Here is a 16,854-nt window from a genome sequence, read left to right on the forward strand (position 1 = left end):
CAGTGCTCCAGCTGAGGCCTCACTAGTGCCAAGCAGAGCTGGACATTTACCCATGTGTTACATATAAACACTCTTTGTTAATATACCCCAGAACAATATTAGCCTTTTTCGCAAATGTATCACCCTGTTGCCTCATATTCAATTTGTGATCAACTATAACCTCCAGCTCCTTTTCAAAAGTACTACTGCATAGACAGTTATTCCCATTTTGTAGTTGTGCATTTGATTTTTCCATCCTAAATCAAGTACTCTGCACCTGTCTGAATATCATCTTGCTGAATTCAGATAAATTCTCCAATGTGTCAACGTCATTTTGAATTCTAATCCTCTCCTCCAAAGGGCTTGGAACCTTTCCATCTTGCTGTTATCCTCAAATTTTATAAGCACACTCTCCACTCCATTATCCAAGTCATTAATGAAAATATTGAATAGTACCAGACCTAGGACTGACCCGTGGTACCCCACTAGATACATCTTAGCTTGAGAGTGAAACATTGATAATTACTCTGTGATTAAGGTCTTTCAACAAGATGAGTACCCATCAAAAAGTAATTTCATCTAGACCACATTTCCCTAATTTGCTTATAAGAATGTCATGTGGAATTATGCCAAAAACCTTACAAAAAATCAAGGTATATCACATCTACCATTTCTTCCCTAGCCCCTAGACCAGTAACGCTGTCAAAGACGGAAATCTATCATTTCATGACCACCTTCATTCAACTGCAAACATCTTGCTTAAAAGGATTAGGCCAACTTCAGGAAACAGAAAATTATCTCTCTCTTTCCTGATTTATACACAAGACACGCTAAAAATACACACAATTCTGAACAGAATATTCTGATTTTGCTTAAATATAAACAGAATTAAGCAAACAAGAGTAGAGATTTCAGTCTGTGTTTTCAAATAAAGTTGCTTCAAAATTCATGTATGCATAGATCTTAAGGTCAGAAGAGACTATTAGATCATCTAGTCTGACTTTCCGTATAACACAGGCCAAAGGTAATGGTGACATACTACCTACTGAGCCCAATAACTTGTGCTTGACTAAAGCATATCTGCCAGAAAGGCATCTAATCTTGAGCAAGACAGTACTGTTCTCCATACTTTTCCAGAGACTGTTCCCTCAGCCTTGTACTTTTCTCTGAAAGAGTAGCCCCAACAGTACAGTACTGCTGTTGTATAGGGAACCTATGATAAAGCATAAGAAACCCTCATTTAGTATAACTGTACAATAAAAACTTAAGGGCACCACAGCTATTACTCACAAGAGGTAAACTAGATAAAGGAAAAGTAAATCACTATTGTATTCATTTTTTATTGGAGTAATTGAAAATTGCCTGATTTCTCAAAGGCAGTTACCTCTTTGAAGAATGGACCTCAGGATTCCAGTCAGGATACCTGTTTTAAAAATAAAATAGTCAATGCAACAAGTTGAACTTGCAACCTGAACTACTTTAATATTAGATTTCCAACTACGTTCCTAACTTATTTTCACTGCAATAGGTTTGGTAGCTCAAGTACTGGAGCAGCAACAACTGTAAGTATCTAATGTTAGCTTAAACTCTATCCTAATCACCCAAAACAAATAAGGATGACAGATACATAAGGCTAGTTAAAGAAATATGACAGTGATATGGTATACCATATGACTACCATATAAATGTACACACAAATAACAGAAGTCCCTTACTGTTGACGTAACTGACGGCAGCTCTCAATGTGAGCAGGATTATTCTGATGCTGAATCCAATCCTGTTGGAGGAAAAGATATCCACAGAAGTTTAATAATGTATAAATGCCAAAATTTGTCCAAAATTAATATAAAGGAAATTTTTCTATTGTGTCTTCCATCACTGGCAAAATTTTAGTTATCAAAAAATCTGATGTTTAGTTCAACTCTCTCATCTTAAATGACTACATTTTATACTAAATAAATAACCACCAATATCACATTAAATTTGTTAACCAACACACACATACAAATGACGTCTTTAGCAGGAGTTAAATAGAAACAATGCATTAAATTAAACTAATCAGCAATTTATTTGCTTCAAACGAGTGAGTGGTTTCAGTCATCATTACTTAATTCCATCCTTAGAGGTTTTTAAGGCCCAGCTTGACAAAGTCCTGGCTGGGATGATTTAGTTGGGGTTGGTCCTGCTTTGAACAGAGGGTTGGACTAGATGAACTCCTGAGGTCTCTTCCAACCCTAATCTTCTATGATAACTCAAAAAAACCTTTAACAGCCAGTTTATGTATAAGACTATTAGCTATCATCTAAAAAAATTTAGAGAGTTTAATGTGTTGTTACTTATGTTGAGAAAATCTGACAAACCGAGAACTGTATAATTTCAGCAAACACAGATGGGCAATTTTAAGATGTTAGATATCAAAAGCTAAGTCATTAAGACTTATGCCATTATATTAATGCCTCAAACTCAAGAACAGAATTTTAAAATGTTCAGCCTTACTTATGCATTAAAATATATTGTAAACAAAATATTTTAAACTTTTATTTTCTGTCAGTTAATTCACGTGGAGAGGAAGCATTTTTTACCACATATAAACACAGAAATATTTATTTATATTTGGGAACATTTGGCTGGAAATTAATAGCTGTGACACTATAGCCTAAAGGACCAGTGCCTCACACCTGCAAACCCTTATGTGCTTAAGATTAAGACCATATATGAGTAGGCCAAATGAGACTAATTAAGGTTTGCAAGACTGGGGCAAAAGACATTATTGCCTAATCTACACTAGCAAATTGACCTACTTTTTGCTGAAAATTATTGGTACCAACGGGCAGTTTGTCAGTACAGACAGGTCTTATGGCCCCAAACTTGTAAAGTACCGAGTGTTCTCAAATCCCAATGAAAGTTTCCCTTAAGCCAATTGCCATTCCACTTTAATAATGGTTTAAAAAACAGATATTATATATTGCAACTAAACATGTAAACTTTTACAAAATAGCAAAATTCTAATGTAAAACCAGTTTTGCAACAGAATGAAAACCAGTTTTTAAAATCAATTAAATTGAAGTCCCATGCTACCGAAGCCGTAAGTGTTCCTTGTTGCAAGAACACAGTTACTGGTAAAAGTATATTATTTTTCCAAAAACATTTCAGAGTTTGTACATAATATTAAAAAAAATCACCTTGTGTGAAATTTTAGAATACTGTCCTGTCTTCCTCCACATGCCAGCAGAAGTTATCAAGATGGCGCAGAGAAATATTTGTAATGGCTTTTTTCGTTTAAAGCCACAAAAAGGGAAATTCAACTAACCCTGTCCTCAACTAGATCTCTCCACTTAAGTAACGCAGCAAAATTGGTACAAAACAGCACCTCACTGCTCGGCATTACCCACATACCAAAACAGCAGCATGAGTTACAAACTAAAAAACAGAAAATTCAGGTGTTGAAAGTTTATTTCTATTTAAAATCTGTAAAACAAAGTTAAAATAAAACTTCCTATCGCTTATTCTTTTTTAAACCAGTCTCAGAGGGGTTGTGAGGATTCATTACTAGTGTTTGTAAAATATTCTGAAGATTCAAAGTGCACAGTATTACTCATACTTTAATAGTAATGCAAGGGCATTTTAATAGTAACACTTGTTTTGACAAAATATATTAAGAATTAATTTATTTTTTTTTAAAAAGACGACTACTATTGAAATCGTTTTCGTTCAGGAACAAAAATATTTCAGGTTTCAGTGTGGTAGCCGTATTAGTCTGCATCAGCAAAAACAACGAGGAGTCCTTCTGGCACCTCTAAGGTGCCACAAAAACATTTCAGACTCTGAGACACTACGACTGCCATAGTTGACTGCAAAACTGTATGCATAGCAAAATACACTTATTTAAAGATTGCAACTTGCACTAAAATACAAATAAATTTTCATAAAACTACTTCTCCCAAAACTCAGCATCCATTTTTCCTACTCTTAGAATAAAATGTCTGTAGGCTGAACACTTGTAGCTAAAAAAATGGGAGTTTAAATTGATAAATCTGTGGAAACGAAAGGGAAAGCAATTAACCCACCCACCATCTTCCTTCTGGTCCCAAATGAGAAAAATCACCACTCATTTTCAGGGAGGGGTGTAAAGAGGCCATTTTTGTTTCCAAGTCTCCTTTTAGCTAGCAATCCAACTAGCATTAACTAGAATGGCAGACAAAGTGATACATACAAATAAGCTAATCATTCGTTCTGAATTTTAATTTCCCCAATTCCCTCTGGTATTTCATATAATCATTCCCAATGTATTTCCTTCCAATTTCCAATCTGATTCCCTCAATTCCCAGGACTATCCCTCTCCCACCCTGCAATATAAGAATTTTCTTTCTGAAAAAGGTATGAACCAAGATCCCTCTATAGCATCGTAAGTGTTCCTCTTTTAGAGAGTCAAGCCTCATCTACATTAGCATCACACCTGCCATGCCAGGTTTTCTGCAGAATGTTATGTAGAAGAGCTAGGAATAAAGATGAATAGAATCATATTTTGTCCTGTGAACTAAGTAATGTATGCAGAAGCATACACATAGTTCTCTTGTAGGAAGAAAAAAACAATTCACATGATTTCAGATTTAATTTAAAACCCAGGAAGTTTCAACCCAAAACAGATTTAAAACAAAAGGTTAAAACACCTAAAATAAAATAACGAGAACATTGTTGCCCAATTATAATATTCGATGAGCATGTAACAAATTCATTCAACACTGAAATTACAAACCAATCTCATTCTAAAAATAAAGAGGATACTGACATTTTTAAAGCTATAATGTATTTCTACTGTACAATTTACCTAGAACTGTGATGTTAAGTCATGAAGGAAGTTACATTTCCTGGATATAGTCACTAAATGAGTTAGAACAATCCTGGTTATTTTGTTTGTTGCACAAGAGGTGGTTTTTCCCTCTTAAAAAAGCTTGCTTATTTTGAAAGAAAAAAATAACACGCTTAAAAAAAATATTGACAGATAATCAGAAGAATTGCTATTCCATTTTTTGCTTTAACAGGAAAATAGTTTCCATCTGAAACAAAAGGCTGTAGAACAAAAACATGAGTATTGAGCAGACAGACACGATTCGCAATATCATTTATGATGAAACTCAATTTTCTGGCTTTAATTTTTTGCTGGCAAAAAAAAATTATTCAGAACTCCAACCTGACTACAAGACTTTTACACCAAACAGCATTCAGCACAGCAACCCCAGTCAGAACTACAAAAAGCAGTACAGGCGTGGAGATAAAAAACAATATGCATGCAATCAACTTATCTGGGCCACTCAGAAGTTCAAATCTTTATTGCTTCTCTAACCTCAAGGAGCCTATCAGGATCATCATGTGCTGTGAAACTGACCAGATCCATAAGATAAAGCCGGGTTTGGCTGAGTCAATACTTAGACCACACATGGACAGAAGGATACCGCCTGAAGTTGTTCTAGTGGCACTCTTCTCTGATGTCAGAAAACCACCAATACCCCAGCATGGTAACAGGACTGTGATGCTGCTGGTGCCATCTTCATAGAACCAAGGAGTTGAACACTTTTAATGATTATAGAGAACCAATGGCCAGTTTTTGTAGCAACAGTGATTTTAACCCCAGTGGTCCTTGCCAAACTCCACTACAAGTAATTACATTATTCCTCAAATTCCTTCTACAATTTGAAATGGCTAGGCTATTCTTTACTTTCTGTTCTAAACTGTGGTAAGGTTGCTATGCCTTATTAAATTGCTACATTCCACTCCAGAAATGGCTGCATTTCAATGGTGGCAGGAATGATAATACATATCCCTTACAAGGAAGTTGTGAGATTTAATGTTGGTAAATGCTATGAGGTCTTAAACAGCGCCATACAAAATATTATAATCTTTGGGTTTTGTACAGCTTCTGATACTGAAAGAACAAAACATAAAAGCTATTGCAATAGAGAGGCATTAAAAAACTAATTTCAGATTAAAATGTTGTATTGTATCAAAGAGACAGAATACTAAACTTCAGAATACTGTGAACATCAGGACCACCTTCAACTGTGATCATATCTCACAAGTTAAGCAGGGGTATGTAACTGCAGGGACATCCACAGGGAAAAGCCTAGGACTGTTCCCCAAGGGTCAGTCCTAGGACCAATCCTATTCAACTTATTCATAAATGATCTGGAGAAAAGGGATAAACAGTGAGGTGGCAAAGTTTGCAGATGATACTAAACTGCTCAAGATAGTCAAGACCAAAGCAGACTGTGAAGAACTTCAAAAAGATCTCACAAAAGTGATTGGGCAACAACATGGCAAATGAAATTGCACGTGGATAAATGTAAACTAATGCACATTGGAAAAAATAACCCCAACTATACATACAATATGATGGGGGCTAATTTAGCTACAGCTAAACAGGAGAAAGATCTTGGAGTCATCGTGGATAGTTCTCTGAAGACGTCCACACAGTGTGCAGCGGCAGTCAAAAAAGCAAACGGGATGTTAGGAATTATTAAAAAAGGGATAGAGAATAAGACAGAATATTTTATTGCCCTTATATAAATCCATGGTATGCCCACATCTTGAATACTGCGTACAGATGTGGTCCCCTCATCTCAAAAAAGATATACTGGCATTAGAAAAGGTTCAGAAAAAGTTCAAAATTTAAAATGATTAGGGGTTTGGAACGGGTCCCATATGAGGAGAGATTAAAGAGGCTAGGACTTTTCAGCTTGGAAAAGAAGAGACTAAGGGGGGATCTGACTGAAGTCTATAAAATCATGACTAACGTGGAGAAAGTAAATAAGTGTTATTTACTCCTCCTCCTAACACAAGAACTAGGGGTCACCAAGTGAAATTAATAGGCAGCAGGTTTAAAACAAACAAAGGAAGCATTTTTTCACACAACGCACAGTCAACCTGTGGAACTCTTTGCTAGAGAATGCTGTGAAGGCCAAGACTATAACAGGGTTCAAAAAAGAAACTAGATAAATTCATGGAGGATAGGTCCATCAATGGCTATTAGCTAGGATGGGCAGGGATGGTGTCCCTAACCTCTGTTTGCCAGAAACTGAGAATGGGTGACAGGAGATGGATCACTTGATGATTATCTGTTCTGTCCATTCCCTCTGGGGCACCTGGCATCGGCCACTGTTGGAAGACAGGAGACTGGGCTAGATGGATCTTTGGTCTGACCCAGTATGGCCGTTACTATGTTCTTAGATCCTGGCCGAATTGTTTTACCTTAACATAACCTATTACCTCAGCTACTTTATTCTTCAGTTCCTGTCCAAGATCATATGTAAGGTTACTACTGCTGGTGATATACTGGTTGCTGCACCAAACTCCAAAGGTAACCAAGTTTCAGGGGGGAGAAAAAACAGACTCCTATGTATGTTTAAGTTTATAATTCTGTATAATACTGGCAGCTGCTTTACGTAGCATTCTTTGCAAACAAATTCTTTGCAAACAACCACCACTAATCTTTCTTGACTTTAGCAAAGCTTTTGACACTGTCTCCCACAGTATTCTTGTCAGCAAGTTAAAGAAGTATGGGCTGGATGAATGTACTATAAGGTGGGTAGAAAGTTGGCTAGATTGTCGGGCTCAACGGGTAGTGATCAATGGCTCCATGTCTAGCTGGCAGCCGCTGTCAAGTGGAGTGCCCCAGGGGTCGGTCCTGGGGCCGGTTTTGTTCAATATCTTCATAAATGATCTGGAGGATGGTGTGGATTGCACTCTCAGCAAATTTGTGGATGATACTAAACTGGGAGGAGTGGTAGATACGCTGGAGGGCAGAGACAGGATACAGAGGGACCTAGACAAATTGGAGGATTGGGCCAAAAGAAACCTGATGAGGTTCAATAAGGATAAGTGCAGGCTCCTGCACTTAGGACGGAAGAACCCAATGCACAGCTACAGACTAGGGACCGAATGGCTAAGCAGCAGTTCTGCGGAAAAGGACCTAGGGGTTACAGTGGACGAGAAGCTGGATATGAGTCAGCAGTGTGCCCTTGTTGCCAAGAAGGCCAATGGCATTTTGGGATGTATAAGTAGGGGCATAGCGAGCAGATCGAGGGACGTGATCGTTCCCCTCTATTCGACATTGGTGAGGCCTCATCTGGAGTACTGTGTCCAGTTTTGGGCCCCACACTACAAGAAGGATGTGGATAAATTGGAGAGAGTCCAGCGAAGGGCAACAAAAATGATTAGGGGTCTGGAACACATGACTTATGAGGAGAGGCTGAGGGAACTGGGATTGTTTAGTCTGCAGAAGAGAAGAATGAGGGGGGATTTGATAGCTGCTTTCAACTACCTGAGAGGTGGTTCCAGAGAGGATGGTTCTAGACTATTCTCAGTGGTAGAAGAGGACAGGACAAGAAGTAATGGTCTCAAGTTGCAGTGGGGGAGGTTTAGGTTGGATATTAGGAAAAACTTTTTCACTAGGAGGGTGGTGAAACACTGGAATGCGTTACCTAGGGAGGTGGTAGAATCTCCTTCCTTAGAAGTTTTTAAGGTCAGGCTTGACAAAGCCCTGGCTGGGATGATTTAGTTGGGGATTGGTCCTGCTTTGAGCAGGGGGTTGGACTAGATGACCTCCTGAGGTCCCTTCCAACCCTGATATTCTATGATTCTAATCATTTGAACCTGAAATTCAGCTGTCTTCCTAGCAATAATGAAACTAGTCTGCATCCTCTCTGACATATATTTCCCAACTTCAGAAGAAGCTGAAGGGATGGGGATTTTCCCCACTTTGCCATTTCTCTCATCCTCTTCATAGTTCATTATGTATCTATTTGTTATCATCACTGTTTGCTTGCCTTTCTTCTTTTAGACTGTCTCAAGCTTTTCCTATTTGCCATTTTATAAAGTCACCGTTTGCACCATGGAGAGTCTGAATCGATTGCTCTGCAAAGTTGTACTACACTTAAGCTTACAAAAAGATTTTAAAAATTTGACCTAAAAGCAAAACATCTGAAGATCCAGTTCTACCTTCAGGTACAAAAAGCTTTCAATCATATATTGGTCTTTTCAGCATAACATTTATCATGAGTTCAAAGAGGACAATAAGTTGGATGCATAGAAATCTTTACCTTGAAATCTTTCAATTGTAACTGAAATACAAAAAAACAGATGTTTTACTTGAAAAAAAACAGACTAGAAAGCTGAAACCAAAAGTAATATTTGGATTCATGAACTCTTTGGAATACATACCTATAGAGTGTTAATTAACTTTTGTTGAAAGAAAGATCTTCGTTCTTTGCTTTAAAAATCTGATTCCTCCCCCGCTTTTGTATCTTTATGTTTTTCCAAAAAAGGCCATTCAAGAATATCCTGGTTGTTTTGCAACATTTTTTTCTAAGCCACATTAATGAATTCTTGTGAGGAATTCTGAACTGTCCACTCAGCAGCAACACACGTACATTAAATAAGGTTGCAGAATATTCAGTTTAAAAGACCGGTATTTCCAGTCAATACTTGCAATATAAATATTTACTTGAATTTAAAAGGGGCAAGTGAACTAGATACTGAGTAGTTCACATCCAAGGGAATCAGCTACATACGTTACTTTAGAAAAGAAAATCACTAATTACAAACCCAAATTTGTTACCACATTCAGCATTAACATTCTATTTTAATCAAAACCCAATTTCTTTGTTAAGTTTTAACAATTTAACAGAATAAAAAACACACACATACTAAAACCAGAAGCACTGAAGCCCATTAAAAAAAAAGGTTTTTAAAATACACTTGTATTCCCACAAGTACAGAAGCTTCTCGATTGTCCTCAACCCCATTTACTCCTCTTTAAAACAAGGAAGTAGTTGTGCACCTGGAAATCTTTGGGAACTTTTACCAAATTCTGTGGAAGCTTTTCCCAGGTTTTGCAAACTTTTCTGGTAACACTGTTTAGGCAAATTTAAATATATGAAAACCATGCTGAATTATTTTGCAAATATTTGAAATTAAAATGACATTCCCCAGCGTTTTTTTTTTTTTTTTTTTTTAATTACTTCTAACATCCTTTCATTTACTCCCCAAGGTCTTCTCCTCCTAGAATGATCTCCTGCTTTCCCCATACTCCCAAACTCCTTGAAGATTTTTTTAAACATTGAAAGGGTCTTCAGAATTAGGCTTCAGAATTGAGACCCCAGTTAGATAAATGAAAGCAGTTAACACCTCGCAGAGCTATTCTTCAGTCTCTGGTAAGACCATGTTGCACCAACTCACATTCAGAGCGATATCTTTGAAACCACACAGACTGCTTTTTAAAAGAATGATTGGGGGCGGGGGAAGAGACAATATGAAAATCTATCCTAAAACTGTGCTATTGTATAGAAATTGCTGTGTGTGTTTCTAGTGGCCTAGTTATGAGGTGTTAATGAAATTTTTTTTTTATTTCTCTGCCAAATATAGTATTTAAAAAACCAGTGCAAACAGACCTAAGAGCCTTAATATTGATGTAAAGAACATTTGTGTGCCTATACAGTCATAAGAGCAACAGGCTAGCCAGTGAAGTTATAGAGGTGTCTGCCAGTATTAATATTTCTAATCTTTTAAAACCCACAGATCAGGAATCATACCGGAGCACAATATGCACAAGTCATCTAATGCATAGTAAAAACTATTGAATAAGATAAGATGTAACCGTATGTTGGATACAAGTATTTTACACAGTAATCTTTGAAAAACACTCACCTTCATATGAGTGCATTCCATGTTACACAGAGAACACATATGTGGAAATATCCTTGGAGATGTAGCATAGTAGTCATTCATCATAGATGGAGTCGGCAGTCTCTTTACCTTCTGAGTAGCAGCCTGTGAAAACACTGGAAGCCAAGAGGCTTTCACAATTCCAAAAGGAGACTTAATAGGAGCTTCAACTTGTGTCTGGAAGTTCTTCTGACCTGAGCCAATCTGTACATTAGATTGATTAGTCCCAGATTCATGCTGAATCCTTTCATGATGTCTTACAGCTGCAAGAAGTTCAGCTGAAAAGGGTGGATGGCTGATAGGTGGCATCACAGGTTGGGCCATAGGTGGCTGGGTCAAAGACTGCTGGACAATAGGTGTCATCACAGATTGGGGTATAGGCGGCATCCCAGGAGGCATCATAGGTGGCATCCCAGGCTGGCTCATAGGTGGCATCATAGGTGGCATCCCAGGCTGGCTCATAGGTGGCATCATAGGTGGCATCCCAGGCTGGCTCATAGGTTTTACCATTGGGAGTCCTGTAGGTGTCATACATAATCCTGGCACCTTGCCTGCAGCATCAACTGGAAAAAATGACTGTGTATTGGATGAATCGCTATGGAAACCCATCTGTTTCATTAATTCCTCAACTGGAAACATCGGGTTACACGTTACATTGGATGGTGGAACTGAAATAGTTTGCTGCGATTGAAATTCTTTTCTGTTCTCTTCAGCTGGTTCTTCCGGATTGTACACACGCACCTCAAGAGGATCTTCAGTGTATCCATACCTGCTTGTGTGCCCATAATCAATCACTTTGCTCTTAACAGTTGAACCACCCGTTCCACCAACAGTTTCTTTTTCTCTGCTCTGAGAATGTAAGTTGGGTAACTGATGACCCATTTTACGCATTCGTATATCCCTCAAAATTAGTGGCATGTTTTCAGGTGTTAACTGGTCATCTGGGTAGCGACTGAGTTCCTCCAGATCTTCATTAGATAATCCAAAACTTGCTAAAATACTTGATGCACTCTCTGTTGTATAACGGCTCTGGACATTTGTATTCTGCTCTGTGATCCGGGTTGACGCGGGATGCTTTCGGCTTGTGTTTCCAGTTGGACATGGATTGTTATCCCAACGTGAAGTACGAACCTTTTCCTTTTGCTCTTCCTGTAAGTTTGCCATCTCCTTTGCTTGCCTTGGATCGGTTCTGTGTTGAGTTACCTGAACATTAGTTCTTCGTGATCCTGTCCGCTGTAAATTTTCATGTCCTCCAAATCTTTGTGAAATTCCTTGAGGTGTTCCAGGTGCAGGCTTTCTTTGAAGACCTGCTATGCCACCTCCCCTAAAAGCTCCTGGAGGTTTTGAGCCAGATGGGTTAGGTGCTCTTGGCCTCTGATGCAAATTTCCTCTAGGACTAAACATGGCGATTTTCAGGAATGCCTGATTTAACAAAGCATAAGGTGGTGTTGAATTGTCTGAGGCAGCTGATGTCAACTGCTGAAGAGCCAACTGCGTCTTAATCTGAACAAGCTGTAAAGGAGGAGGGCCCAACAGAAGTGGACTTACAATGCCAAGGTTCAGGGAATTCACAAGTGGTGCGAAACTTTCCAAGAATAATACAAAGCTGAAAGTTAAAACACAAATATTATATTATTTTCTTTTCAACTACTTTGTGCAGTGGATTCCACAATGCAAGCAAAACATTTTTTAAAAGTCATGAAGCAGTATTTTAATGTCATAGTTTAAAAAATATATATACACATTAGAATGTAGAGTTTTGTGAACAAAAAAGTCAAATCTCTTGCTGTAAGAATTCCCATCTAATCCACTGGGCAACTTGTAGTTAAGTGTATTTTGCCAAACACCCACGATTATTATGTTTTAGATGAGACAGAAAGACATCCAGCTGTTGTCCTCTCCTCCGCAGCATCTTCTGAACAATGAGTTTTAGATCTTCAGAGAAACCTCTTCAAAGCCACTGTAAATTACTTCACAAAATAGTATGAGCAAATTTTAAAATCCGTTACAAAGCACAGGAAAAAATGTTACATCCAAATATATTAAGAAAATAATTAAAAAACTACTGGAAAGAAACAGTTGTAAATGAGAACCTTATTTATGTAGGGTACTCTTTTTAAAAAAAAAAAGGGGGGGGGGGTCAATTTACCCATGAAGTTTATAATGCTCTTATCTGGAAGTAGTTACACAGGTTTTCAATGTGAATGCCAGTGTAACTGTTCCCATGATTAAGGTACTATACCAAAACCCCATTTAAGGGATGTGACAAGTGAGTATTTTTATTCTGTGGTCAGAACATTTCCATTTTTCACATATTACAGGTAAGAACCTGTACTGATTGTGTACCTGTACAAATAAAGACCATCTCACTCATCTCAAAGCTGAAGTTACTTAAGGAAAGAGCAAAAAATTAGCACGACAATGGACTCTTCTTTCTGAAGAGTAAGTTTTTCAATCCCAGATGAAGGCACAGACAAGTGAATCCTTCAAGATGACAGAGGCACCTATGAATAAGGATAGAGTACAGTCAAAGGTTGCCCAAACTAACAAAAAATTAACAGCTGGAACTTGGCTCACATTCTTGGGGATAAGGAGTTACAAAATTTGGGAGGTCTTTTGAAGCCTTGGGCCTGAATTGCACAGTTCTGCCTGTACTTACAAGTACATCAGTTACTATGTTGTAAAGAAGCTAGATCAGACTTCAACTTCCTTAAACTAGTTGATCTGTGAGTTTCATTTTTTCTGCAGTAGTTTGGGCTTCAGCCTGAGGTTTTATAGCATAAATCTCATTGAGAATCCTTCTAAATCACAGCCTGTAACTTCCTTTCCAGTCATTCTTAACTTTGCAAACCAAGCTTCTTTAACAGAGTTGAAGTACTTGCCTCACCACAGCTAAATCCATAGCTGGTTTGAAGTTTAAAAGCATCCTATTTGAGTTGAGCAAAACAAAAACATTTCTCTAAAAGGGAAGTGCCTCTCCTTCATGCTTGCAATTTAAAAATGGCGGTGCTGATTTAGTTCCTTGGGAAATTTCAGCTCAAAAGGGAAATGTTTGACAAAGCTATGAATAGAAATATCAGAGGGCTAAAGAACAGAGTGGTGCTTTCAAGAGGTTTTTTTCCCAAGTGCTTTCAGTAGTTTTGATGTCAGCCAGGCAAAGGAAACAAAGAGCTCATCTTTAGGATCTAAAAGAATGAGCTAGCGACCAGGAGCAGCTAACAGGAGAGTTTTGTGAGGGAGTTCTCTAGGTGAAGGAGGAGCAATTAGGTTACCCTTTGGGGAAGTTTGTCATCTGTAGTAACTGTATTATTGGTGTGCATACTGCCTGACTGAAATATACTGTGTAGTCTGTTTGTTTGGGTAACTATGTTTGTGTTGAGACTAGCCTAGTGGCCTGATAGGCAAGGCTGAGAACTTCTTGACAAGGCTTTGATCCCTAAAGCCCTTTAGCACCCATCAACCCTTAACCAGGGGACGGGGCTAGTCAGGAAGACCAGGGCTTTAAAAAGCCCCCTCCTAAGCACCAGAGGAGCTAGGGAAAAGGACTGGCTAACAGGGTAGCTTGGGAGGGAGTTCTCCAGAGGGAGTGTGGGGGGGGAGGGCTAGATACACTTAACATTCCTTAAACTTCTTTAAACTTAAAGCCAAAAACCCCGATAAAAACAAAAGAACGAGCTTCAGAAGTAAAAAGAGAATGTAGGCAGAAGTCTAGCAACAGAGTGGGGGCTATCCAGTTTATTGCACCCAATGCAGCATGTCCAATTACCTGCCCTATGGGCAAGTGGTGTATGTGTGCATTTGGTGCAAGGAGCTCCTGGCCCTCAGAGACCATGTACAAGCTCTGGAGACTAGAGTGGCTGAACTGGGAAGAATGGGGGAGGCTATGCCTCACCAAACAGGAAGACATGGCCTGACCCCGGCCTTCTATCCAGCCCCCTGGAACCCCCACCCGCATCCAACCCTCCCTGCTCCCCACCCGATTGCCCCCCCAGACGCCCATCCCCTATCCAATACCCCCTGCTCCCCACCCCTTGACCACCCCCAGGACCCCCACCCCATCCAATCTCCCTGCTCTCCCCGCCCCACATTATCTGTGGGGAGTGGGAGAGAGAGGTTCAGTCCTTTCCCTTTGCATTTCTCCTGCTCGTTTGGCTGCTCTCCCTGGCAGTTGGGCAGGGCTCGCTCCCTGTCTGGGTTTGGCTGCTGGGCCAGGGGCCAAGCATACTGGGAGTGGAGGGGGACCCTGGCTTACATTGCCCCTGTCCCCGGCAGCAGGGCCCAGGCCCCTTGACCGGCCCCCTGATGCCCCCCAATGCTCCTCACCCCCCCACCCCCAAACTCCCCCCTGCTCCCTGCCCCAACTGCACCACCCTGGAGCAGCAGGTCTGGCGGTGCTATAGCCGTGCTGCCAGGCCAGAGCTGCAGCCACGCTGCCCAGGCACTGGAGGAACTGTGACTAAGAGGGAGGCAGGGAGGGAAGGGAGCAGAATGGGAGGGGCCAGCCTCCACCCCGCTCACCATGCTGCCGGGGAGTTGGGCTGGCTCCTCCGCAAGCCTGTCCTGACCCCGCTCCTTGGCAGGAGCTCAGGAGCCAGAGGGAAGGGTCCTGTGGGCCGGATGTGATCCGCCGGCCGTAGTTTGCCCCCCTCTGGTCTAGAAGATACCATCAGAGATGCTTAGTTTTTTGCAGTTCTCAAACTGTGTATTTGTGTCTCCAGAGATAACATACTTGTTAACAGCAAAAATGTTTTAAATAAATATATAGAGATGAGAAATAACAGACCTCAAGCCTATTGTCCCTCTGCAAATTTGTGTACACAGAGTCAACCCCTTATCTCTCTAAAAGTGCAAAGTTTCAGAAAGTTCAATGAATAGAAAATTGTTGGGGGCAGAATAGATCTGGACAAGAAGAAGTTTGGAAATAAATGCGAGAAGGGAGGGACAAGCAGTAGAAACAAAAGTGAAACTGTTTGAGCAGCATATTCCAGAATTCTTGAGGTCTTTCTGAGTGCAGCCTTCATAGATTTGAGATCTACCATACCATTCTCTCACTAGAAGGGAAAACCTATAATGGCAGCAGGCTGTAAAAGAGATCCAGTTTGGGAATATTTTAAATGAAGTTCCTCTATCTGTGGGTAAGACAGGCATGCATGCAAAATGCAAACAGTGCAACAAAGAAATGCAAGGCCTGGTTGCCCGAATGAAACATCATCATGAGAAGTGTTCCTTCTCAGGAGGAAGCTGCCTTGAAGATGATGAAAGGAACATGTCTGAACATGCAGGATCTTCAGGTTGGTAAACTTTTTTATTTCATACTTCTTTCTTAAGGACTGCCCGTCTTCCTTCTGGACTATTCTTGAATTCTCATGTTTGAGCAAAAAATATAGTTGTTAACTCTTATGGTACTGTCATTTTAGATGCAGTTGTGATAAAAAATGAACAGCTGAAATAGGCAGATCTTCCTTTTAGAGTTTCACCTTTTAAGTAGTACTCAGTGTCAGTGAATGCAATGAGTAGCACTAAATGAGCAGTATGGTAATAATTAAATAACTGCATTGACTTATTTTGTTTAGGAGAATCCATCCTCAACATACAGGATTCTGAAGACTATCCACCTTCAAGATCACCATCATTTTCTACAGTTTCAGAGCCATCTGCCAATGATAGTGTTTCAGTCACATCATGTATGTCACATAGCCACAGTATATCACCTGTAGCAAATAGAAAAAAAAAACAACTCCATCATCCAGAAACAAGCACAGATAAGTTTGTGATAAGAACCAGCAGATTACAAAAAGAGGTAATTACCCTGTTTGTTTATGCAACAAACTCTCCTTTCCCTATGACTGAGAACCCACACTTCATTAACATGGTTCAGTCATTAAGCCAAGGATACAGTCCACCCAACAGAGCAGATGTCGCAGGCAAATTGCTGGATAAGGCATGTGAAAGAGAAATTGAGTAGCGTGCAAAAGTCTAGAGGGTGAAATTGTTAATCTGAGTCTTGATTGGTGCAGAAATGTTCACAATGATCCTGTTGTATGTGCTTGTGTGACAACAGAAGAAGAGAATGTCTTCCTTACAGAAACAATTGATATGTCAGGAAATGCACACACATCAGAATACTTACAAGTAGCAGCAGTAAAAGCTATAACA

At 39.6% G+C, this 16,854-nt stretch overlaps 1 protein-coding gene across 3 annotated transcripts in view; it reads right to left on the reverse strand.

The window, feature by feature from the left end:
- ZNF638 (zinc finger protein 638) overlaps positions 1-12,239 on the reverse strand; it is a 64,845-nt gene extending 52,606 nt beyond the window's left edge. For all 3 annotated transcript variants that reach the window (XM_074951964.1, XM_074951965.1, XM_074951963.1), the window contains exons 1-3: positions 10,681-12,239; positions 1,695-1,756; positions 1,364-1,402 (exon numbers count right to left, since the gene is read on the reverse strand). In XM_074951964.1, the coding sequence (XP_074808065.1) occupies positions 1,364-1,402; positions 1,695-1,756; positions 10,681-12,102 (1,523 nt within the window). In that variant the 5' untranslated portion in view covers positions 12,103-12,239. The remainder of the gene's footprint in view (positions 1-1,363; positions 1,403-1,694; positions 1,757-10,680) is intronic.
- Positions 12,240-16,854: the final 4,615 nt, after the last annotated feature.

This window comes from Natator depressus, chromosome 4 (assembly GCF_965152275.1).
Source record: "Natator depressus isolate rNatDep1 chromosome 4, rNatDep2.hap1, whole genome shotgun sequence".
In the NCBI taxonomy this organism is placed as follows: Eukaryota; Metazoa; Chordata; order Testudines; family Cheloniidae; genus Natator; species Natator depressus.